The 25,868-nt window shown below is 50.0% G+C and overlaps 1 protein-coding gene across 2 annotated transcripts; it reads left to right on the top strand.

Moving 5' to 3' along the window:
• Positions 1 to 18,880: 18,880 nt before the first annotated feature.
• On the top strand, positions 18,881 to 25,141 carry FAM131B (family with sequence similarity 131 member B). Of its 2 annotated transcripts, XM_021692985.1 has the most exons (7): positions 18,881 to 18,908; positions 21,331 to 21,440; positions 22,015 to 22,050; positions 22,330 to 22,423; positions 22,689 to 22,886; positions 24,330 to 24,473; positions 24,669 to 25,141. In XM_021692985.1, the coding sequence occupies exons 1-7, from the start codon at positions 18,881 to 18,883 to the stop codon at positions 25,139 to 25,141; spliced, it is 1,083 nt and encodes a 360-aa protein (XP_021548660.1). The 2 variants fall into 2 exon arrangements, with proteins under 2 accessions (XP_021548660.1, XP_044776086.1); XM_044920151.1 differs by lacking the exon at positions 22,015 to 22,050.
• Positions 25,142 to 25,868: the final 727 nt, after the last annotated feature.

The raw sequence follows: 25,868 nt of genomic DNA, 5'->3' as shown, positions 1-25,868 counted from the left end.
TCTCAGGTCATGATCCCAGGGTCCTGGGATCGAGCCCCACATCGGGCTCCCTGCTCGACGGGAAGCCTGCTTCTCCCTCTCCCACTCCCCCTGCTTGTGTTCCCTCTCTCGCTGTGTCTCTCTCTCTGTCAAATAAATAAATAAAATCTGAAAAAAAAAAAAAGAAAGAAAGAAAGAAAACAGGCTGGAAGCTTAGGTGATGCGGCCAGGTCCTACCCAGTAAGCTTCAGGGTCTAGACTAGAACTGGGTATCTTGAGGGCTGTAATGTGAGAGCTCATTCCCCTATGCTCTGGTGTCAGGTAAAGCAACCCTGGATACAAGAGAGCAGAGTGAGGTCAGGCTTCAGAGACCCAGCCTGAGTGCCCAAAATAAGTGACAAGTGTCTTCATTCTCTCTGCTTCATTTTCTCTGTAAAAAAAGGGTGATCTTCACTCCACCGACCTTATTGCATTGTATGGAAAAACAAATAAAACTCCATATCTGAAAGTGCCATATAATGCTCAGTATTATTATGCACGTCCCAGTTCTGCCCAGAAAGGAAATTCTGGTGGGTTAACCTAGAGCCGGTTTCCCCTTGGGGTTGGCAGGCAGACCTCTCATGGGCCTTGGTACACGCAAAGCCCTGCTCCTTTCTTCCACCTTATGGAGTAACTAATTCTACGTGCGGCTACATTTTCATCTCCTTCTATGACCCCACTCATCTTTTCTTTTCTCTAGCGTCCTACTGTCTGCACCGGGATTTCTCTCAGCCACAAGCACGTGTGGCCAAGTATGATACTGAGCCTGCAGTGCAGACCTCCTCTGACACGTAGGAGCTGGTTCTGGGCCTGTCCCTATGAAGATCTGCTAGAAATTTGATACTAGATTTTCCGTGCATGTCGGAGATGGTGTCTTGGGCTTTACGGACCCAAAGTCTCATTGCCAACCCTTCAAAAGACAGTTGGCCCTTGAACGACATTGGTTTGAACTGTGCAGGTCTATCTATATGCAGGGTTTTGTTTTGTTTTGTCTTTTGAGAAATACAGTACTGTAAATGTATTTTCTCTTCCTTAAGCTCTAATTAACATTTTCTTCTCTCTAGCTTCCTTTATTGTGAGAATACATCATATAATACATATAGCATACAAAATATGTGTTCATGGTCTGCTTATGTTACTTCCAGACAACAGTCTATTAGTAAAGTCTGGGGGAGTCAAAAGTTATAGGCAGATTTTTGACTGCACAGGGGTCAGGGCCCCTAACCCCCACGTTGTTCAACAGTGAACTGTACACCCACTTGGGGATAAAAGTTAGGAAGATGGTTTCCAGATAGCATTGCAAGAGTAAAAGCCGACTACCCTCCAAATGTCTCCTTAAGGAATGTGCGTGTGCAAAATATAGTACGTTTAATTGTTAGGCAGCTGAACCTATTTATAAATCAAGAATAGAAGAGTGCGTAGGCAGGCTTCGTTTTACGGACAACTAAGAGCATTTGGGATACAGAATATTAAACCTAAGAGTTTTAAGCCAGCTTTTCTAAATACAAGTAGAAACGCTGCAGAGCATCCCAGAAGGACACATTCACTAGGCCGAGATGTCTCAAGCGTAGCTTCAGGGTCACACAATGCACACAATGAACAGGGGCAGCCCTACGGATTCTTAGGTATTTTCTTAAGTAAGCAATTCTAATTGGCTTTTTCGGATAGTAGGTGTAAAGTGTAGAGAGTGAGTAGATGTTCTCTGGGGCCAGGCGAGAGAGAGGACGTGACCTTTTGCTACCGAAAACATTTCTGCACACCTCCGAGGAGGACCGGAGGTTTGCTTCAAGGCACACAACATAAACAAGAAGTTAGAGGCAGTCGAGGAAAAAAAAAAAAAAAGGAGGGAACCAGGGCAAGGAATTCCGAAATGAAAAGAGGGATGTCATCACCAAGTTCTTTCTGTATGCTGGCTGCAGATGGACAGAGGGTCAACAACGCTCCGGGCGTGGTGCGGGATGCTGAGACAACAGCAGGAACCGCAACCACCACGTAACGCAACCACCACCAATAATAATAGCACACTGAGCTGAAGCTTAGTGTGTGCAGCCAGGCACAAGACTAAGCACTTTAAACATATCCCCCCTATTTTATCCTCACAATAAACCTGTGAGGAAGGTACATTATTATCTCATTTTTCAGGTAAGGAAACTGAAGCCAACCAGATGTTGGATTTCTTTTTTCAACTCCAAAACTAAAAAAAAAAAAAAAAAAATTGCAATGCAAAAAAAAGAGAAAAATTGCAATACAAATATTTTACTATTTGAAGACACTTCTGCCCCCCACGTACACCCTTGCAGTCCCTCATTTCTTCCCTTCAGGAGCCCCAGCCTGGTGCATCGACAACCTCTTCAAGTAAGCCTCCAACTCCATCCCTCACTGAAGTACTGGTGCCTATCTGTCTGTCTGTCCATCTGCATGTATGTATTCACACTCACGTTTTGTATATATGAGATATATATATATACATATATATATATGTATTTTATATCTACATTCTAGGCACGCTGGAGATTTTGTGTATACATACAAGAGACAAGCCTTTGTACCCAAGTGTGAGATGCTAGCAGAAGACATGCTTAGGCTCCAAGCAACCTTTTGTATATTATGCTTTTGTATAATATATACTTTTGTATAATAGAACATTTCCAGGAGGCTTCTCAAAGAGTTGTTAACAGCGGTTGGTGTTATGGTATGGAACTGGGAGCAAGCAGAAGACTTTTATAACTGTTGTCTTTTTCTCCATTAACATGCATTACTTTTATAATTTTTAAAAAGGAAAAGAAAGAAAGAAGAGCAATGACAAGGCCACTGTCTCTTCCCTTCGGTCAGAGGGTTCTCTTGCCCTGAGTACCGGGAGCACAGGGTCTGCAGCTCTCCCGCTTCCTCCAATATTTACTCCTCTCCTAGTCCCACTTGCATTTCTTGTCAGTGCAAAATAAGCTCTCGCAGCTGGAAGGACAGACGCCAGGCAGGGGCTGGGTGGGGGCTGGTGAAGCACCCAGCAAGACCCAGGGAGCTTGGTGGCAAAGCCAAGTAAGAGCAGCGTCCTGCCCGGCCCAGGGGCCACCCCCTCCTCCCCACCCCCCTGCCATGGAAAGGATGCACTGACAACCACAAATGCCCCCTCTGTCCTCCTTTCTTCCAGGGCCGGCCCAACAGGCTGATATCAAAACAACATCCTCGGTGCACTTTTCTCTTCCCTCCCTCACTTCGGTTCAACCAACATTTACTAATAACTTCTATATTCTAGGCACTCTGGATATAAAGATAAAACCAGTTCTTGCCTTCAAGGAACTCTCCATCTAGAGGAGAAAACACTTAAGCGGATATTTTAGTATAATAGGGTAAGTGTTCAGGTTAGGAAAAAAGCTTTCGCCCACCCAATAGTGCTGCTTGGTGCGGCCACACTCCTTACAATAACTGGGTGGCCTTCTGGCCACTTAAACCTCATTACGATCGTCCCACCAGGTCCCAAGCCGCAGTGAGCAGAGCCTGCGTAGGGCATCCGGAGAGCAGAGGTCAGAGGAGCAGTGGAAGTCAGGGCTCCATCCATCCCCAGGTCGGAGCCAGATGGGCGCCCAAAGGCGCTGTGTCAGCAAGGCAGAAATGCATGGTGGCTGTGGGGGGCAGGAAGACAGATGGTCAGATGGCGAAGAGTCAGCAGCCAGGGAGCTGGGAAGGGCAGACAGGAAAAGAGACCCAGGGCTCCCACAGCAGCACAGGGGGCTTGCTGGCACAGGGTCCAGCCTCTAGCGAAAGCATCTGCTGCCTTCCTTCTCCCTGAACCCAAGCAAGCCAAAATCAGAGAGGTCTGGCCTAGAAGCTCGAGTGTTTGTCACCAAAAATTGCAGATTAAGTGGCTCTAGAGAGTACACATCTCGGGAAGTAGGCGGGTTAACTATAGAGATATAACCTAGGTGCTTGAGACAACTGTTTCTTTCGTGGTTACTGCCTTTAAGAAGATGGGCCTAATATGAAGAAACCCACGAGGCTAATCTGACAAAGGAAGTGGGCGCTCCCGAGCAAAGCCACAGAGCTTGTTCAAGCTTCCTGGGGTGCCTTCCTGCCACTGGGTTTATTTACCTGCCATCCAGAGATGCCACCCACGCGGCAAACGGACACCCAGTCTGAGAGAGAGGAGAGAGGATCCACCCAGAACACAGACGTCTTCCTGCATAGACTGTCCTCTCTCGCTTCTCGAGCAAAGCCCAGAGACAAGCCTTTGTACTCCAGTGTGAGATGCGAGCAGAGGACACGCTTCGGCTACCAGCAACCCACCCAATTCCAGCCAAGCTGTCGTAATCTCTGTAGTAGCAGGGCCTAGGAGACCTAGCGCTGCGCCTGCCACAGAGCGGGGGGCCATGTGTGCATTTGCAGACTGAAAGTGAGCTCCTGAACCATGGAAATCTCATACTAGATCAGAAAGGCCTGTGCTTAAGGGCTTTTAAATCATCTCGAGTCGTTCATTTATCCATTTAACTGACATTTGTTGAGTACCTACCGTGTGCAGGACTTTGTTAGGTGCTGGGGATACAATATTGAGCAATAACAGACATGAGCTCAAGGCCTCATGAAGGGCCACGCCCTTGGAGAGGCTACTAGGGGAGATAAATATTAATCCAATAATCATAAATGCAAAACTGCAGCTGTTACTAGGACTTCGAGGGAAAGATACATGATGTCTCATGAGAGATGCGATCTGGTGCGGGAGCTTAAGGAAGGGATGGCCAAGCTGAGATCTGAAAGATAAGGAGTTAAGGAGGCAAAGTGGGAGGGGAAAGGCATTCCACGCAGAGGCAGGGGCAAGAGCAGAGCCCTAGCAGGCTGTGGGCACGCGCTGCCCGGGGGAGCGGGGGAAGGCGGGCTGGGCGGAACCCTCCGCGGGTGTGGCGGAAGCGCGCTCCGGGGAGCTGGAGAGGGGGCGGTGCAGAGATGCAGAGCGCACTTTGTCCCGCGAGCGGCGGGGAGCCACTGCAGAGTTCCAGGTTGAAAAGAATGGCATGAAAAGACCGGAGTTTTGAAAATCTCACTGTGGGGGCAATGTGGAGAATAGCAGGAGGGTCCAGTACAGATGTGGACAGACTCATGGGGGAGGAGGATGTTTGTGGAGATGGACAGAAGTGGATAGATTGAGGGCTGTTTAGGGAAGAAATCATCGGCAGAACCTAGTGACGTCTTGAATCTGATGCCTGGGCAGGGAGGGGAGAGGATGGGGAGTTGAGGAGAAAGAGGCATCGTGGACCCAGTACCACCCAGCTTCTGGCTGGTACCTGCCCAGAGTGCGGTGCTCAGGGCTGAGAGGTGCAGGTCTGGGAGGAAGACTGTGTTTTGCTTTGGACTTGCCAGGAATGAGAGGGTGTACGGTAGGCAGTGGGCTATCCCGGTCCAGAGCAGAGCAGAGAGAACTCTGCGGAATATCCACATTTACGAGTCATCTGCCTCCAAGTAGTAATGCGGAGCTGCTATTGGCTGGAAAAAAAATCGCCTAGTGAGTAGTTGAGAGGACCTACGATGGGCTTTGATGGATTAGAGCATTTGTGGGACAGGTGGAGAGGGAGGCGCGACTCTCCGAATAAAGAAGCCCCTCCCTAGGCCCCCTCCTCCGCTCCAGTAGGGGTGAAGAATGGAGGCCTCCTCCCTTGCACCTCCTTCCCTCCCCACCTGGCCTCCATGTGCTGTGATTGCATTAAGCCCCTTAACCCCATATATCAGTCACGGTAAGAAGCCCCAGATGCCCAGCTCACCCCACATCTTGCTCCTCTGCCCAGCTCCTGAAACCAGTGCTGGGGCCCTCGGGATCTCATAGCCACTGCCAGCCTGTTCTTCCAGCATTCTCTCCCCACTTGCTCTAACCTGGATCACCTCTGAGGACACACCCCCCTCTGCAGCCCTCTAAGGTGGCAGTAAAAGTTTTCCCCTAGAACTTCTTACAAGTAGCCCTGGATGTGGAACAGATCTCCCTTTTGATCCTCGTTACTGCTTCCACACTATTCTCCTTCCCTCCTCCCTAAAATCCCCAGCTTTGAATATCTTGTCATCAGACTATACCACCTACTGTCTGTCTGTGGCACAGCCATCTATTGCCCTGGGCCATTACTCCTTGTTTCTCATTGTTATGTCCTAGCTCACGGGGCACTTTCTCCAAAATAAAATAACATTGCTATTAAGTCTTGGTGATTTCAACATCACAAAGATGATACCTTCCTTCCCTCTGCATCTCTGTTCCTTGCACTTCTCTGGTCCCACGTCTTTGCTCTGCCTCAAGCACTATTCCTTGTGGTAATACCCTAAACCAATATTGACCAAAAGAAATGTGAGCCATATATTTAATTTAAAAAGAAACTAAAGGGGTGGCTCAGTGGGTTAAGTGTCTGCCTTTGGCTCAGGTCATGAGGGTCCTGGGATCGAGCGGAGCCGTCAGGCTCTCTGCTCGGCGAGGAACCTGCTTCTGCCTCTCCCTCTGTCTGCTGCTCCCCCTGCTTGTGCTCTCTCTCTCTCTCTCTCTCTGTCAAATAAATAAAATATTTAAAAAAAAAAAAAAGAAACAGGTCACAGTAACTTCAATAATAGGTTTAATGTAGTGTATCCAAAATATTATCATTTCAACATGTAATCAATATTTTAAAATTATTAATAAAACATTTTATATTTTTTTTGGTACTAAGTCTTGGGGATTTGGAATGCATTTTACCCTTACATCACATCTCGATTCGGACAAGGCCCATTTCAGTGCTCAGCGGTCATCTGTCACTGGTGACTACTGTGATGGACAACCCAGCTCTAAAAGCCTTGTACCACCCTTTCCCAATCACAGTTTCAAGCAACCCTCTCTCCAACCAGCTCCTCATATCTTTCCAGTTCACTCCCTTCTTTTAGCTTAACCCTAACAATCCTTGGACCCACTGGGACCTACAATTTATGTCAGCTTTTCTCTTTATCTCCCCCTGCATCATGCCCTCCCTACCCAGTTGAAACGCCTCGGGCAATCATGAGAGCTACAGCCTTGCACCTGCCCTCAAATCCCTCCTGCATCCCACTTTGTGGTACTCACTGGGCAAAACCCAAACCTGGGTTCAACCCAACTCTACCAAACCCACACCTGTAGCCAGGCAGCTCCATGGGGCAGGAGGCAAACACCCAGCCCTTCTGCCCAGTCTCATTTTAAAATTCATGACAACAAGCCTTCCGGTACCACTCAGCAACTCCACTTTCCCGTAACCATGCCAGTTTCTCTTGTCCATTCACTTCCTACTCTTTCAAAAGACTTCTAGTTCTTTCCTCTCTTCAACTTCTACCCCGTCCACCCCCACCACCGATGACCTTGCTTCCTGTTGCACTGAGAAAATTGATGAAATGGAAAAGACCTTGCCCAGGCTCCCCTGATGTCCACCCCCACCCTGAGTCTGTGTTCCTGCCCTCTGCTCTCCTGCCTCTTAGTCTAATAAATGACCCATAAAGCCACTACCACTCTTGAACTAGATTCAACACCTCCTCATCTGCTCCAGGATATTGCTCCAGGAATTAATGCACTCTCTTGAATTTCAGTGTTTCCTTCTCCACTAGATCATTCTCATCAGTATACGGATATATGCTAGTGTTTGCCCCAACTTAGAAATTAACCCCCTCCCCCAGCTACCGCTCCATTTCTCTGTTCATTTCCTGAGTTCTGTATACTTGTTATGTCTAATTCTTCTTCTCCCATGTTCTCTTAACTTGCTCTAGTCATCTTTTACCCCCAGCACTGTACCAACATTACTTTTCTCAAGATCTCCACATTGCCAGTGAATGAACAACTCTTGGTTCCTACTTTTCTTGACATATCAGCTATATTTTATTCAGTTGTTTACTCTCTTCTTTATGAAGCATCTGTAAACATCTGTTGCTTCACTCTCTGTGTATCATGTTCTCTTATTTTCTTCCAACCCCGCTGGTTCATATTTCTCGTTCTCCCTGTCTGGCTCCAGCTTATCTGCTCAACCTCTAAGTGCTGAGATTGAGTCCTTGCATCTCTTCTCCTCCATCTGTGCGCTCTTCTTGCTGACCATACCCAGTCCCGAGCCTATAAGTGCCATCTCTATACTAATGATCCCCAACTGTGTACCTCTATCTTGGATCTTTCCTATGACCCAAACACACATACATCCAACCTCTTACTCATCCTTCCCACTTGATTATCTAATAGACATTTCAAAGTAAATATGTCCAAAACTTAACTCCGACTCTTTCTCCCCAAAACTTGTTCTACCCATAATCTTCCTCATTCAGCTGATAGAAACTCCATTCTTTGGTTCAGCCCAGAAGTTTTGGAGACATCTCTGACATCTCTCTTTCTTTGGCGCTACAAATCCATGGAATCCTGCTGACTCTGTCTTCAAAACATTTCCAGAATCTGGCGACTTCTCCCCATCTCTACCACTACTCTCTTGGTCAGAGTCTCCATTATCTCCTCCGATTTACTGCACTATCTTGCCTCCCTACAGTCTACTCAAAATATAGATGCCAGTGTTATCCTTTCATCTCATTTCACATCATGTTACTCTGATCAAAACTCTCCTTTCTCATTTCACTCGGAATGAAAGCCAGAGTAAAAGGCTCTACCTAAACGAGTCCCACATACTCTCTGAGCTCATCTCCTATGACTCATTCTGCTCTAAACATGCTGGCCTCCTTGTTTCCTCTCCAACATGCAAGTCACATTCCCACCCAAGAGCCTTGCACCTGCTGTCTCTCTGCTTGGAAGGCTTTTCCCCAGCCATCTGCATGGGTCATTCTATTATCCCCTTCATACTCTTCCTCAAATGCCACCTTCTCAGTGAGACCATCCCTGACCACCCCGGTTAAAACTACATACATTTGGGACACCTGGGTGGCTCAGTCATTTGAGCATCTGCCTTCAGCTCAGGTCATGATCCCAGGGTCCTGGGATTGAGTCCAACTTCGGGCTCCCTGCTCAGTGGGGAGTCTGCTTCACCCTCTCCTTCTGCCTCTGCCCTGCCCCTCTGCTTGTGCCCTCTCTCTCTCTCTCTGTTTCTCAAATCAATAAATAAAATCTTAAAAAAAAAAAAACTACATACATTTAAAACTATGTACTACAAAACTACATGGGGCTCCTGGGTGGCTCAGTCAGTTAAGCTCCAACTCTTGATTTTGGCTCAGGTCATGATCTCAGAGTGGTGAAATCAAGCCCTGCTTGGAGCCTGCTGAAGATTCTCTCTCTCCCTCTGCCCCTCCCCCTGTGCTCGCAAGAACGCACATGCATGTGTACTCTCTCTCCCTCTCTAAAAAAAAGAAAAGAAAGAAAAAAGAAAAAAAAAGAAAAAGTAAAACTACATACACTAATGCCTTTTATTATCCTCCTTTCCTTCATTTTTCTTCATAGCATTTATCACCTTAAATGTATTCTATAGTGAGGTCCTGAGCTTCAATACCAAAAATAAAATTATAATACTTATTTAATTTCTATATTGGTATCTCCTCCCAACTACTTCTCACTAGACTGTGAGCCCCGTGAAGGCATGAGTTTTGGACCCTAGCACCAGGAATAGTATTGCCATAGAGGTGCTCAAGAAATCCTTGTAATATGGAATGAATGAAGAATGAATGAATGAATGAATGAATGAAATGAATTAGCAAAGAAAGAAGACAAAGAAGGAGTAGCCAGAAAGGCAGGAGGAAAACTGGGAAAGAATGTTCAGGGACAAGGGAGGGGTCAACTGTGGAATGCTCCTGATGTGTCAAGTTAATTTTAGAAACGAACCCCATCCGCTGACATGGAGGATACGTGAGACCACCGTGCGAGCTGTTTCAGTGAAGTGAAGACGCCAGATTGGAGTGGGATGAGGAGTGAATGGAGGTGAGGAAATGAGGACGAATGTTGGCCGCTCTTCCAAGAACTTGGGCTGTGAAGGGAACTCGAGATACAGCGAGAGAAAGATCAAGTGGCAAATGGCAGCTCCCACTTTAGAATGCAGAAATTGCTCCTGTTTCCTCCCTCAACACACTTTTCCACCATCCCTAATGAAATCCAACACGCACTACCACCAGCCACCCCGGTGCATATAGATGCATGAGTCTGTTTGAAAGGAAATGCTGTAAAATGCGAAGAGTGTGAGAAATAGGTGATGGCTTTGGTTTCCTTCTTTCTGCTTGTGTGTATTTAAATTTTTTCCTAGGGCCATCTGGCTGGCTCAGTCGGTAGGGCATGCGACTCTTCATCTCAGGGCCCCGAGTTCAAGCCCCATGTTGGGTGGGGAGACTACTTAAAAATAAATAAGTAAATAATTTTTTTTCCCTAAAACGAGTACATATTACTTGAGAAAAACATGTACGCACCACCCAGAGTTCAAAATTTCCAGTCTCTTTAGGACTTTCCCATCTGGGTGTGTCCACTGCCCATTGGCAGGACAATCATGATTGATTTGGTGAGTGAACAGCCCTCAAGTGAACACCCACCCTCCCCACCACCCAGGAAAGTAAAGCCTTGTCCCCTTCAGCTTATCACCATGAAAACACCTAAACCAAACAATGACCTGAACATATACACAAAGATTACACGCCCATTCTTTTTTTTTCTTACACACCCATTCTTTTTTTTTTTAAGATTTTATTTATTTATTTGACAGAGAGAGACACAGCGAGAGAGGGAACACAAGCAGGGTCCTGGGATCGAGCCCTGCATCGGGCTCCCCGATCTGCGGGAGGCCTGCTTCTCCCTCTCCCACTCCCCCTGAGCCACCCAGGCGCCCCTCTTACACACCCATTCTTAAGCACAAAGAACAAACCTCTGGAACTTCTAAGTTAGAACAATGTTCTTTTCTTTTCTTTTTTTTTTTTTTATTTTATTGTGGTAAGAACACTTAACATGAAATCTACCCTCTTAGAACAATGTTCTTTTTACCTCATTTACCCAGAAGGAGCTGATCAATCTGCATGAGCCAAAGGAGTAGGGGTTCTGAGCATATTTCAACGGGGTTTAATGTTACACACATTTTACATAATAAAAATCAGAAAAATAATCCACCATACATATAAGGTAGCATCATAGGATAGGGAGAAGAATGCTAGAAGAGAGTAAGAGAACGTGAATTTTGGTTACAGCTGTTCATTTAGACAAATTTTCTGTGTCTGTGAAATGCTAGCAGTAGATTGGATGTCTAAGGTCTTGTCCAGTTCCAACGCTCATGGACCGGTACTGAATGCCCTGGACATCTGCTGCTCTTCCACTTTCAGGAAGACGCCTCTGCTGTCCTCTCTGGACCTGGCCGGCTTACTTATGAGAGAAGACAGCAGACTGAGACGGGCAGCGTCCTGGAGTTACACCCACCCATTGTGTAGTAAAGCCAACCCTGAGGATCAGGACCAGTCGCAGGACAGAAGCAAAAGTTCAAGGCAGTTAGACTTTGCGGCAAAAACAGATCCTCATCCAAGAGAGCATTTGCAAGAGGGATCCATGCTAAGATTGCAGGACATCCCAAAAGTTAAGGAAGGCAAGGGGTTGGGAACCTAGAATGGGGGTATATTCAGGAGTCCGAAAGGGGGGCTGTCAATTGTCAGCTGGTGACAGAGAAGTCTGGCAGGTAGGTCCTCATGGAGCCTCAGCCAGCAGGCCGTGATTCAGGGGCAAGACCAAGGGAGGGCGTGTTGTAAACACAGGCAGTGTCTCTCCTGGGGTAGCTGGGCATAAAGGTGGGGGCTGGCGCATGCCAGCAGGGTGGTGAGAGGGTTTCCGAGGCGTGATGTGGCGTGGCTGCTCCCCTCCCCTGAGGTAATAAATACTAGCCAGGAAGCTGTCAGTGATGCTCAGGACCCAGCCTTCCAATTCCCGGTTCTCCCTGATTCTCCCAGAGGGAGGATTAAGGCATTGGCAGGAAGGCTGCAAGAAGCACCTGCCAGGTGTTACCTGCTTGATTCTTCCCTTTCTGTGTCGGTGGCTCTGGGATGTGTGAATGCTGAGAATTTGCTCGACCTCTGAAGATCCCATCTGGTCCGGCTCTCTTGCTATGGATGAACTCCATTTTTTTATTGCTTACCTGGCCTCTGGCTCATGGTTGCCCAAACTTCAGGCCTGCTTCCTTGGTCTTGGCACCCTGCCTGGTCTGCTGCTGGCTGTGACCTGGACATGATGAAGATGACACTCCCGAAACCCTGAATAGACTTGGGGCCTGCTGTGGAAGCAGTTGTAAAGCATTGACATTGTTCTGGGCCCTCTGGACCAAAGCCTCTCTTTCCTTGAGGGAGGTAGGATCCCGTTTGCTTAGAACGGCTGGCCTTTCTCATCAGACTGTTTGGAGGGAAACCCCAAATCTTAAGTGATTCTCTTTCAGCCTTTCCCACAGGGCTGCTTGTCAAAGAGAAGAAAGGGCAAACTTGTCCCCTTGAAGAGCTAAAGAATAGACTCTATAAGAGTCACCAGGGAAACTATGGTTTGGGTATTCTCTTCTGCTGAATGAAACCACAGGATCCTGTAAAATGTGGATTCGGTGATGGTGAGCTGCCCCGGCAGGAGACTTTGCCTCGCACGTGGAGGTGTGTCTCCAGAGAGACAGCTCGCCACCACGCCCGCGCCGCCGAGCTCCCTTATCTCGGCACACATTGCCACGAGCTCACCTTACTTCGATCCCTAATGTTCTGCAAAGTTTCAAACTTTATCTAAAAGTCAAGCCAGCAATGACCTGTGCGGTCTAAAAGGTTTTATCTGCCTCAACGTCCATCAGATCAGAGATTGGTCAAGTGAGGCCTTTCTGTCCCCACCAGCAACACTGAAACCAGAGAACTTCTGTTATGGAGTGTGTCGTCCGTATAACCAGCCACCTGAGTCGTCCTGTCTTCCTCTGCAAACTTGCTCTGCCCCGGAAACGCCCCGTCCCAGCACAGCGGCCAGGAACCTCATCGACTGATTACTTGGGGAATCCAGCTGAAGGTGGGGGTGGGGTGGGGAAGAGAACGACACAGACCACAGAAGACTGGGTGGCCACTTTCTCCCCGTGGGAATACCATTTGCACAGTACTGACACCCCCTGCCCATCCATGACTTAGCTCTGAGCCTGCTCCAATGTGTCAGCAACTTCAACGGCAAGCTCCCTACTTTGTCTTCCTGTTCCCAGAGGATTAAGTAAACGACTCTCATTTAAAAGAATCCTGGCCTCCATCACTGCTGTTCTTCTGATGCCCATGCTATTCCAGGTAGCCGCCACCAGATAACCTCCTGCAGCCCTTTCCCCGAGTTCTCCAGTAGCCTCGTGCCCATTTCCCGTGCCTTCAGCGAACAAGGCCTCCTGTGAGCCACGAAGAGCTGCCCCAAGGCTGACTAAACATGGGGGCGGCCTGAATCACCTGCTTGTCCCCCTGAGATAGGGACTCTGATACAAAACACCGACATGGATAAGTAGGAGCCGACACTCCGGTCATCTGTGCCAGAGACCCATAGCAGGGGCTGCAAGTCTCCCTTTGCATTTCAAAATTTAAGAGTGCACATAGATTTGTTCCTCTCTTCAGCCCCACCTTCATAAAAGAAAGACAAGAGTGAAAGAACGTGTATCAAATAAAACCCTGAACCAAGTAGCTCTAATTATTTAAAAAACAAATGAACAAACAGTGTAGCTTTTTCCTACAGCATCCAGGAAGAATTTTCTATGTGAGGGGCTGAGTTTATGCCCCAGCTCCTTCTCCTTCCGGCTGGGTAATTTGGGGGAAAAGATGGTTAATGGGCCTCTCGGCCCAGATTTCTCAACTGCAACACTAAAGACCGTGATTTCCCTCCTGAATTGTTGTAGGAAGACACTGAACACCCTTTGTCAACTGCTAAGTGATGTTTGCGTATTACTTATCATTTTATGCTATCTCCCCCATTCCCAGACTTCGTAGATGAGCTCGATTCCTACTTCTCAGAGAAAACAGACACCATCAGATTGGAATCCCTCATCTTCCCAACACCGAATGTGGAACCCACTGGCATCTGCTTCATCTTTCCATCTGCTAGACTAGCTGGGCTCCTCCTTCTGAGCCCAGTCCCCCTCCCTGAGCCTTGTGCGCATCCCCTGCGGCTGCCTTGGGAACTCACCCTCTGCATCATGAATCTTCCTCTCCTATACTTTGAACCTCCCCCTCTCAGTTGGATCTTTTCATCTGCCCTGAACTGTGATCTACTGTCTCATATTAAAACAAAAGAAAGTCTTTATTAAGCTGTGGTCTTTTTAGCATTTCCTCTGGATTTGTTGGGGTGGGCATGAAGCTTGGGTGTGACTCTTTCAGTCCTGCAGATGAAAGGGACATATCTTTTCTTGGGGACCAAGGCTTCAAAATGGGATGTCAAGTGTCTCCCTTGGTCGTTTAAGTTGGTAGTATTAAAAGGATTATTAAGGGGCGCCTGGGTGGCTCAGTTGGTTAAGCGACTGCCTTCGGCTTAGGTCATGATACTGGAGTTCCATGATCGAGTCCCGCATTGGGCTCCCTGCTTGGCAGGGAGTCTGCTTCTCTCTCTGACCCTCCTCCCTCTCATGCTCTCTGTCTCTCATTCTCTCTCTCTCAAATAAATAAATAAAATCTTAAAAAAAAAATTAAAAAAAATAAATAAAAGGATTATTAAGCTCCTGCAGAATCGAAGACCACCCAACACCACCACCAACACCAAAAATATATTTAGAAGCCAGGGATTCTTTTTTTTTTTTTAAAGATTTTTTAATTATTTTTAAGCAGTCTCTACACCCAAAGCGGGACTTGAACTTACAACCCCAAGATCAAGAGTCGCATGCTCCTCAGACTGATCCAGCCAGGCATGCCTGAGGCTAGGGGTTCTTACAAGTTTTTCTGCCCTGGATGCCTTGGCAATCTGGAAAATCCATGGCTTCCCTGTCAGAATAATACTAAATACTAAATATTAAACAATAATATAAAAAGGGAACGACTAATATAAAAAAACAGTTATTATAAAATGGTGATATAGTAATATATCTGCTTCTTTATCAGAGCATTAAATAGGAACATGTACAGGGGGGTTCAGTACCACCATAATTTCAAAGTAGTGATGAACATAAAGGATAGTGTAAGAAATCTGCAACTGTAGTATAATAGAAACATCTACAATTTTTATAGGCAGTAAAGACATGGAAATACAGCTCTAATACCACTGTGCTTTGCTGCCTATACATACACCTGAAGGACATGAAGAATTTCAGTTATAAGTCAGTGAACATAAAGATATAAGTTCTCCCAACCAAGGTTAGGGACTCTGGATTCTGCCCGTGGATCCTGGGACAAGAGTTCCTGTTTTAGGGGCACCTGGGTGGCTCAGTCAGTTAAGCGTCTGCCTTTGGCTCAGGTCATGATCTCAGGGTCCTGGGATTGAGCCCCATGTTGGGCTCTCTGCTCAGCCGGAAGCCTCCTTCTCCCTCTCCCTCTGCCTCTCCCCCCCGCTTGTGCTCTCTCTTTCTGTCAAATAAATAAATAATTTTTTTTAATTTCCTGTTTTATTTTACTTAAGATTTATTTATTTATTTGAGAGAGAGAAAGAGTGAGCAAGCAGGGGGAGCGGCAGAGGGAGAGGGAGAGAGAGAATCTGGACCAGACTCCTCATTGAGTGTGGAGCTTGACCCTGGCCTTGATTTCAAGACCAGAGCCAAAACCAAGAGTCAGACGCTTAACCCACTACAACCACCCAGGCACCCCAAGAGTCCCTGTTTTAGATGGTACCATTTCATTCTTTCTTTTTTTAGAGTAGGTTCCATGCCCAGCATGGAGCCCAATGTGGGGCTTGAACTCACAACCCTGAGATCAAGACCTGGGCTGAAGAGTCAGACACTTAACCAACTGGGCCACCCAGGCACCCCTAGACAGTACTGTTTCTGAACTTGGTTCTGTTCCTTCTGTCCAAGAGATATCCACAGGAGACTAGGGGCATGAAACAGCAACAACAGAGAAGGGGGAAACATCATTTCACCCCGTCATTTTCCAAAGGGGACCAGTTAGGAAGTACCAAAGCCATACTGGGGCATTCAGCCAAAGTCCTCTATTTTTAGAGTTTAGAAATAGACTCATTAATATTGTGATTTCATTGAGGACCAAACTTAACTGATGAGTGAGACTGGACATCTGTAAAACATAGGCTTTCCTCAGGGAATCCTATAAATTACTTGGGAGGGAAAGCCTGACAAAAGGCAGGAGAATGTGTGTATGTGATTTTTAAACAAACATTGATATACTCTAATTCTTATATTACAGTCTGCTTCTTTATAATGTCAGAATATACCATGAATAATTTGTCAACAAATTCAATTATAAAATATTATCAGTGGCTACCTAGTATTCTCTTATAAGCATATACCATAATTTATTTAATTAATTCCCAGGTTTGAGTCCATGGGTTGTGTACAATCTTTCATTATTATGTAAGTAGTGCTCTGATGAGTGCTGTAGATTAAATCTTTGTCCATATTCTATTTTTATTTCCTTAGAATATTTCTATAAATGGAAGAGCTGTGTCACAATTTAGTAATGTTGCAACAACAGCAATGCATATTTTAAAGATTTTTTTATCAGTATTGTCAAATCGTCCTCCAGAAAGGTTGTTCCTGTTCATATCAGAACTAGGATCTTTGACCTTGGCTCAGAAGATGGCAAAGAGACTGGGAAAGAATGCCTCTAAATGGTGAGAAGTAAGAAAATCTGACATTCTGCTTTTCTCTGGTGCTGGAAATACCTTTAAGACAGAATGGGAACCAGGACTGAGTCTTCAAGACCCCCAGGGTCCCTTGTGTTGACTGGATTTCAATCATTTGGATAAACCCAGCCTTGTACTGCTGTGCTAAGGGGAACGAGGGACAGGGTTTATATCCATGTTTGGACCAGACTAATAGTGGGAATACTGGAATCAGACAGCACCGCAAAGGGAGAGCAGTGTCAAGTGGGAAGGTGTGAGCAGAGCTGGCCACTTGGTCTGTTACTTCCTGACCTGGTTATTCCCATCAGTGCTTTCTCCCCACAAGCGATCAGGGGTTGAGTGGCACTGTAGTATGGGAAGTTGTTTCTTCTTCCTCTTCTCCTTACCCTTCTTCTCTATCTTCTCCTCCTCCTCCTCCTCCTCTTCTTTCTTTTCCTTCTCCTTCTTTCCCCCCCATCTTTCCATGTTCTCTCCTTTGCGGCTAGACAATATATCCCAGGAGGGCAGAAACCACGTGGTGCTTCTTTTGTATAACCAACAATAGTAGATATGGGGAAAATACTTGCCAGTTCTTCTCACTGTCAGAATAAGGTATCAGATCTTGCCACGAATTATACTCGATGACTAAAATCTCAGCAGACCTACTGACTACTCCCTCTTCTCTCTCACGGTTTTATAGATGCAGATTGGATTTATTTCGTCATGCACAGAGACCAAAGGTCAGTTCTCTCTCCATAATTCCATCTCCCAGATCTGCAATTAGATTATTAGCATCTTCTCTCCCATCTTTCATCTGGGATTCCACAGAATGTAGTGGTTATCACCGTGAAGTTTAGCTCCCCATTCAGACTCTAAAGGGTTAAAAGGTGCATCTACGAGACTTGGTCTTTTGTCCAATTACACACCCACACCCACACTGGGACCCCTGGTCTGGTGTCCTCGTCCCTGCCCAACCTCAGGAGGGAAAAGAAAGCAGGTGGGGAACAAACAGACCCTGGATTTGCTGTCATTGGTACTGACCCGGTCTGCTCTCTCACACTTTGGGTTTGCAGGTGCTGCTTAGACAAGTTTCCGTGCCCTTTCTTGTGTGACTTTTCTGGACTTCACTTCTTGCCTCCTGTACTACATGTCCCCTACCACGTAGATCACTCTCTCTCTCTCTCAATCTCTTACTCACCAGGCCCTTGGTACACCTGACCCCTTCTGGCCAGCCAAGGGGCAATCCTCCCCTCTCTCGACTGCTTCCTGACATCCATGCTGTCATTTGTCAGAGGAGACCAAGACTCAGAAACTTAAATTGAATTTAAAACTGTGCCTTCTAGCCAGTCTCGAGTCCTGATTTTTATTCCACTCTAGCTGGGACTGTCATTCTACTCCCCCATCCCCAATCAGTCCTGGAGGTGATCTGCACCAACCCCACACCCATCCCCGAGTTTCCAGCGAGCGCCCAGCACAGGGAAGCTTAGTACACTATCCACTCGCAAAGACTTCGCGATCTGTTTGGGTGGACGAAACAGCGCACGGGAAACGCAGAGCAACCGAAGCTGTATCCAATCACGCTCGCGTCTGTGTCCCAGATGCGGCCCCAGGAAGAAAACAAGTGTTTGCGGAATTTGGCGGCCGAGGCCCTTCATCCAAGCTTTACTGCACGTCCCGCGCCACCTTCCTCCCCACCCCCCCAATCCCGCGCCTTTCCCTGGGCATCCCCAACCCCGGCCCTCGAAATCCATCCACCAGAACCGGAGTGCGGGCGCTGAGTTCTTTCCCCCGCTCAGGGACCCAAGGGGGACGTTCTCTGGGTCTGCAGCACCCGCAGGCGCCAGCCCGGCCGGGGCCCGGCGAGGAGCCCCAGCGCTGGCCAGGGGCAGGGCTGGCAGAGGGGGAGCGCCGCGAGGTGAGCGGGGAGCGCGGCCGCGGGGTCGGGAGCAGGGGCGGGGAGGCGCCGAGCGCAGCCAATCCCCGGGCCGCCCCCTCCCCGCCCGCCGCCAGCCGAGCCCGGGCGGGGGAGCCAGGCGGCGGCGGCGGCGGCGGCGGCGGCGGCGACGGAGGCTGCCGCGGGGAGGGATGGAGAGGGGAGGGGGGAGCGGAGCCGAGCGGAGACAGCCGCGGCGCTGCAGAGCGGCTGGGGCGGCGGCGCGGCTCCCGGTGCTGCCCCCGGCGCCCGCCCCGCGGCGGTGAGCGCCCGGCCCCGGAGGCGCCGGAGCCATGGGCTGCATCGGCTCCCGGACCGTGGGTGGGTACCGCGGCGGGGCGGGGGCGGGCGGAGGCAGGCTCGGCCCGCGCCGCTCCCCGGCCCCCTCCCCCACCCCCCCCCCGCGCCCCCCGCCCCGCCCGGCCTGGCTCCCGCACTTTCCCCGCGCTCGGCTTTCCTCCGCGCTCTCTCCTCGCGCCTGCGGGGCCGGACGCCCTCTCCGCTCCTCCGCTCCCTCTTCTCCCTTCAGCCTCCTTCCGCCGCCCTCCCCCCGGCGCGGTCCCTCTCCATCATCTCTCCACCAGCCTCCTCTCCCTACTCTCGCGTCCCCGCGCCCTCCACCTCCAGGCCATCCGCCTCGACCCTGCCTTCCCCAGCGCCTCTCTCCCCCTCCATTTCTGGGGCAGCCCCCTTCCAAGGACCCCCGGTCTCCGCCTCGGCCCCCCGCCCCCCGCCTCCTTCTGGCTTGGGTGTTTTGCTCCCACCTCTTTCCCTCTCTCTCGTTGCCTTTTTCTGTCGTTCCTGCCTCCCCCGATTCGCTTTGTTCACGTGCATCTTCCCTCCGGGGCGGGGGCGGGATGCGCCCGGTGCCTCGGGGAGGGGAACTGGGTCCACGCCCGGAGAAAATGGGGCCGGGCTGGGCTGCGCTGGAGGGAAGGGCCGGGGGGCGCGGGGAGGAGGCGGGGGGTTTAGAGGGACGGGCAGGGGTCCGGAGCCCGCTCCCAAGAGGGTGGGGCCGGCCGGCTCGACGAACCGGGACCCGCACCTGTCGGCGGGGGCTGGCGGGGCGGGGCCGCCTCTTTATTTACCTTGGACTGGGGGCGGGCACAGGCGCCTCCTAAGTCGTCTCTCCCCTCAGCCTTTGCCTTGCTTCCACCCCCTTATCCCCCGCCCCACGCACCCACTCCACGCTCACAGCTCCACGAATTAGTCCATCCCTCTCCCAAACCCCCCAATTTTTCCCATTCCAACTCGCAATTTCTCCCGCCTACACGACCCAGTGACCTCAGGCTGAGAGAATAATTCGTATTATTATTACAAACAAACTCACTCTCCGGAAGCCTGATTTCTCTAAGACCCGATTTATTTCCATGGACAACCCCCTCCTCTGCTTTCACCTCTTCCTGGGGTTCTCTCTCTCCCCCTCCCTGCCCCCCAGGGCTCTGACTCAGCTCTCCCTCCTCTACAAAGGCCACCTCCCCCTCCCCTTTCTCCTGCTCTGCCCTCCTCATCCCTCCTCTCCTCTGTCAGCCCCCTCCCTGCTCTCTACGCCCAGGGTCCATATTTCCTCTTCCCTGCCAGCCACAGCACATCACTCCCCTGTAGCCCCAAGGGAGAGGGGCTCACTTAGGAGGGGTCCTACCTCCTTCCCACCCATTAACCACCATCCTTCTGCACTAGCTGTGTGGATGCGAGCTGAATGCCTCCCCATGCTCAAGACCCCGTTCACCTCACCCCTTCTCAAGCATGGACCCGTAACTGTAAATTCAGAATCACAAACTCCATGCGCAGGGAGGATCTCTAAGGTCAGATGGTTCCACAGTCATCTGATGCTTGAGTCCCTTTCCAACTGCCCAAGGGCTCCTTCCCCAACCTCCCAGGAGAGGCACCACCCTGCCCGCTTGCCAGCATCTACCTGGGCCCCAAGCTCTGGCCTCACCTGAACAATTCCCATCCTCCTCTGCCCTCCAGCTCCCCTCAAACCCTGTCCACCCCTCCCATTGTCTTTTGCCTTCTCCGTGACTTGAATGCCTTTTAGTTCCTATTTTTAAAAGTCCCCTTCTCTTCTCCCCTTGTGCCCCTTTGCTCCTCTTCCATCCATCACTTTTCTCCCAACAGTCAGGGGAAATGATTGCATCTCAGTCTTTACTTTCTCTGCTCTCCCCATTTCTGGGTGAACACCCCCAACTCATGCCTCTATCCCTGCCAAATCTCCTTCCCATCAGACAGATCACCAGCTCCAAGATACAAACCATAAAGCCCACATATAGAGAAGCTTAGCCCTAAAGAAGTTCTGCCCTTATTTGTGGGAACAGAATGGACGAAAGGCACAGCTCCCATATACTCCCATATAGAAACCCTCAAAGATTCCTCAGGACAGACTACAGAACTGTTTTCCTGGTAAAACCCAACCACTGACCCCTCCATTTCAACAACAACAAATAAGGCCATATAACACTTTCTCTGAATGTGCTATTCTTGGGTGCGCTCAAAGGGAATATTTTGGCTCAGCATTACGGTTTGTCCTACCAAAAATTAGGGGAGAGTAGGGATGGGAAAGGGAATGTGCCATCAGAAGGAGTGGGAGCTGGAGGGAAGGGAGAGGTCTGGAGGGACGGGAGGGGTCTGGAGGGACTGCCCCTGGGTGACCTCAGCACTCTGTGACCCTGGAAGGGCCTTTGGGGAGGGGGAGGGGCAGGGGGGGTTGAAGGTGGAGCAACTAGTGAGCCTGTGTCCACTTCAGGGAATGAGGTGATTGCAGTGGACTGGAAGGGCCTGAAGGATGTCGACCAGATCCACATGGACAGCACCAGCTCGCTGCATGGGAGCACCCTCCATCGGCCATCCACCGAGGTGAGGCCCCATGCCCCGCTGCCCCCCAGCCAAAGGAGTTTTATTTTATTTTTTTTAAGATTTTATTTATTTGGGAGAGAGAGAGAGGGAGAGGGAGCAGAGGGAGGGATGGAGGGAGAGGGAGAAGCAGGCTCCCCACTGAGCAGGGACGCCCCCCCCCCCCATGCAGGGCTCCATCCCAGGACCTCAAGATCATGACCTGAGCAGAAGGCAGACTCTTAACCAACTGAGCCACCCAGGCACCCCCAACCAAAGGACTTTTAAAAGACCCCAGAAACCCTCATGAACAAAGCCTCCCAGCTGCCTGATCCTTGAATTATCTTCCTAAATTCCAAGAGAACAGCCCAAACACTCCTTCTGACTGACATTTTCACAGAACATTTCTCCTACTTTCCTCAAAACACAGGCCAAACGTTCCACACTGAGCTCCTAATCCTGAGCTCCTAAGTTAAGCTGGGGAAAAACCTCTCTACTTCACACACTCCTGGGAGTCCCTGGGCTGGGGGTGGGGTGGGGGCTACTTGCATTCCTGGGCATGCCCGGGACCCCCACTGCCTTCTCTCTCTCCTCACAGCAAACCCGGACTGACTTCTCCTGGGACGGCATCAATGTGAGTGCAGCTTCCCCCTGCCCTCCCCAGTGCACCCTAGCTCCTCTCCCTTCTATTCTCCCTTTGACCTGCCATAGAACACAGGGTTCCCGGATGCCAGCAGGCACCGTGAGCCCTCACATTCCCTACTGATCCCCCATATTTTCAAGGGCAGTTGTGGCATAAGCGACCTCAGGACTCCTGGGCATAATGGTTCCCTTTCACCTGCCCTAGCTCAGACCCTTCCTCCTGGAAACCCTGAACTCATCTCTGCCCCTCCTCCTACATTCCCTCTCCCAGCTCTCCATGGAGGACACCACTTCCATTCTTCCGAAGCTTAAGCGAAACTCTAATGCCTACGGCATTGGGGCCCTGGCAAAGTCATCCTTCTCAGGTGAGACTCCCCACCTGGGGATGAATCCAGACAGGAGATTCCCTACACGCCCCTGGTCTCAGTCTCTTTGCTCCTTGAGGCCTAAAGAAGACCCCTACCCCTGACCCATTTGCCCTTGCCGTCAAGCCCTCCCGTCCAGGCTGCCCCTCATATGGAACTTCCCCATTGGATGGAGTCCCACGGGACTTGGGTGGGGCCGTGGGGTGGATCTTGTATGGGTATCGTGTACTATTCTGGAGGATGTGGGGAATGTCTGGCCCCTCAGGGATTTCTCGCAGCATGAAGGACCATGTGACGAAGCCCACAGCCATGGGGCAAGGCCGGGTGGCCCACATGATTGAGTGGCAGGGCTGGGGGAAGGCGCCAGCCATTCAGCCGCAACACAGCCACGAGGCAGTGCGCAGGGATACCGACGCCTACTCGGACCTCAGCGATGGCGAGAAGGAGGCACGTTTCCTAGCAGGTACTTATTCCAGGGACCCTCAGGAGACACATTTTCGGGATGGCCAGAGACTGACCTTCCAGCCTGATCCCCGATGGCAGGATTGGCTCTATCCCTGTGATGACGATAAGACATAATTTCCCAATCAGCTCTGATTTCAAGTACTTTGATTGATTCGGGTAAGTGCCCTCAAACTTATTTTTATTATCATCTCAGAAATTAAAGAGAATTACATGGGACTGCAGGCCCACCTGTTACCAGATGCCTTCTCTCCTACATGGCAGCACTATCTGTACAGGACATAAAGGCAGGGGCCTGGAACTCTGAAAGGCACTCCTTCCCCCCATGTCTCTTGAGAAATCCCCTCTACACTTTGCCCCTCAGCATGTTGCAATAGTGGATTCACTTACGTGGCTCATTGCTTGTGACAACCACTAGAAGATCAAGGGACCTGGGTGGCGAGACGGTGGTATACAGAAGGGGTTTTGGTCCAGGACAGTGGAATCCCTATGAGACAGGCATATGGCGTGCCTGCCGCATGGCCAAGCCCCTGTAGCACGCCCCAGTAAGACACCTGGGAAGAATGTTAGATCTGGAAGAGAAGGGAGGTTCGTCTATGTTTTGGTGATGTGAATGGTGGAAGAACTATCAGTGGGGAGGGAGACAGACGTGTAGTGGGTAGGGGGTGGTTTAGGGCAACTGGCAATGTAAGCTTCAACCTACGGCTTTGACCACAATGGGGACCCCCAGGTCTACCCAGCCTCCATAGTCTGTCCCCTCCCTCCCTTCTCCTTCCAAACACTGGAACTTTCCTTTTGACACCACTGTGGACCTACAAGCCCATGGTGCTCCCTCGGGGGTTCTCTATTGAAATTGAGCCCTCTCATTTAGATTCCTCTTTGACAACCTAGTACCAACTAACATTCTTAAAACCGTCCAAAGAGAAACTTCTGGAAATTCCTCATTTTAATCCCTTTGGCTATCTCACCAGAAGACCCCTCAACTCTCTCCGCTAAGAATTCTTAACCTGACCTTCTGGGAAGTCCCACACCGTTTTGCCTTGTGTGGGGTTAGTCTGTGCTGTCCCAATACAGTAGCCACTTGACCTTGAACTTGAAATGTGGCTCATCTGAATGGAGACGTACTGTCCATGTAAAATACCAACGGGATTTCAAAGACCTGTATGAATAAAATAATGTAAAATATCTCATTAATAATTTTATATAGATTACGTGTTGAAAGATAATCCAAAGTATATATTGGGCTAAATAAGATATATTATAAAAATTAATCTCACCTGTTTCTTTTACATTTTCTTTAATATGACTGTGAGAAAATTTTAAATTGCACAAGTGGCTTGCATTGTATTTCTATTGGGCAGCGCTGCCCCAATGTCGCCCTACCCCGTGCGTGTGTCTAAGGGTTCCCAGAGGTGTCCTGTGCCAACTACGTCTCTTCTTGTAGGTGTCATGGAGCAGTTTGCCATCTCCGAGGCCACACTTATGGCCTGGTCTTCCATGGACGGGGAGGACATGAGTGTCAACTCCACCCAGGAGCCACTGGGCTGCAACTACAGTGACAACTACCAGGAGCTGATGGAGAGTCAAGGTGAGGGATGGCTCCTCTGAGGCCTGAGAGGTCTCCCCAACTTTACTGGGCTACCTCCATTCCTGTGTGTTCCTCTTCATCTCAGCTTTCTTACTCTCCTCCTTACTCTGTCGCCCTCCCTACTCAGTTCTCCGGTCTATTGCTCCCGCCTTTGATGTTCTGTAACCGTGCTGACTTCCCTGATTCTCTTGGCAGATGCCCTTGCTCAAGCCCCCATGGATGGATGGCCTCACTCCTATGTGTCCCAGGGCATGTACTGTCTGGGGTCGTCGGATGCCTGGGAAGCCAGCGACCAGTCCCTCATTGCCTCTCCGGCCACAGGATCCTATCTTGGCCCTGCATTTGATGACTCACAGCCCAGCTTACATGAAATGGGGCCTTCCCAGCCTGCTTGCAGATACTCTGCTCAGGAGCCTCCACCTTTGCTGGGGTCAGACACGGACTGGGCTCCGGAGGTGGGGGGAGTGGACCTGGCAAGGGGCCCTGCTGAGGAAGAGAAGAGGCCACTGGCCCCCGAGGAGGAAGAGGATGCAGGATGCCGGGACCTGGAGTCACTTTCCCCACGAGAAGACCCTGAGATGTCCACTGCTCTCAGCCGCAAAGTGTCTGATGTCACATCCTCAGGTGTGCAATCCTTCGATGAGGAGGAGGGCGAGGCTAACAACTAGCTTCCTCCCCCTCCACGCCCAGCCTTCCACCCCCACCTAAGGGGCATGGCTGCAACATACCCTCCCTTCCCCCAGCAGTACAGCTGAAACCCGGGCAGAAGACCATGAGGGACCCAGGAGTTGCCAGTCCCCACCAGCAAAAGGGGGAGCCAGGATGGGAATTTAACCAGGTTTATGCTGTAGAAACTGCAGGTCCGGGAACTGAGGCCCAGACAACCAGGTGGCTGTGAACTTTGCTTGGCTGCAGGCTTCTGGGTCTGTCTGAAGCTCCAGTGTTTCTCCTGGGGACAGGAGCACAGAGCAGTGTATGGCCGTCGACTGGACCTCAGTTCTTCACTCTCTGATTCGTCTTCCAGGCGCCTTGACTGTGGCTATGGGAATGTCTCCTTTCTCCGTGTCACTCCCGCTTTTCCCGACTCTGTTTTCTCTGGCTGTGGCTCCAGCTCATCCCCACTATGAGGAACAGACCTCAGGGGCTATGGGTATGGCTCAATGGGCACAGGGGAAGCCACCTAAAGTCATGTGAGCTCGGCGAGAAACTGGCTTCTGAGATCAGGAGTCATGGGGGAGGTGGATGTGGCAGCTGGGATGCACAGGGACACAAACCTGATTCTTTAGATCGGGGCCTGCTCAGAGCTCAGAAAGTCACTGATGAGACCCAGAACAAACATGGCCGCCTGTTCCGAGATCTTGACTATTCCCTTGTCCGGAAGGAGGATCCAAGGAT

This window comes from Neomonachus schauinslandi, chromosome 12, assembly GCF_002201575.2.
Source record: "Neomonachus schauinslandi chromosome 12, ASM220157v2, whole genome shotgun sequence".
Taxonomy (NCBI): domain Eukaryota; kingdom Metazoa; phylum Chordata; class Mammalia; order Carnivora; family Phocidae; genus Neomonachus; species Neomonachus schauinslandi.
Note: the sequence above shows the minus strand (reverse complement) of the source record. Positions and strands in the feature narration are given on the sequence as shown.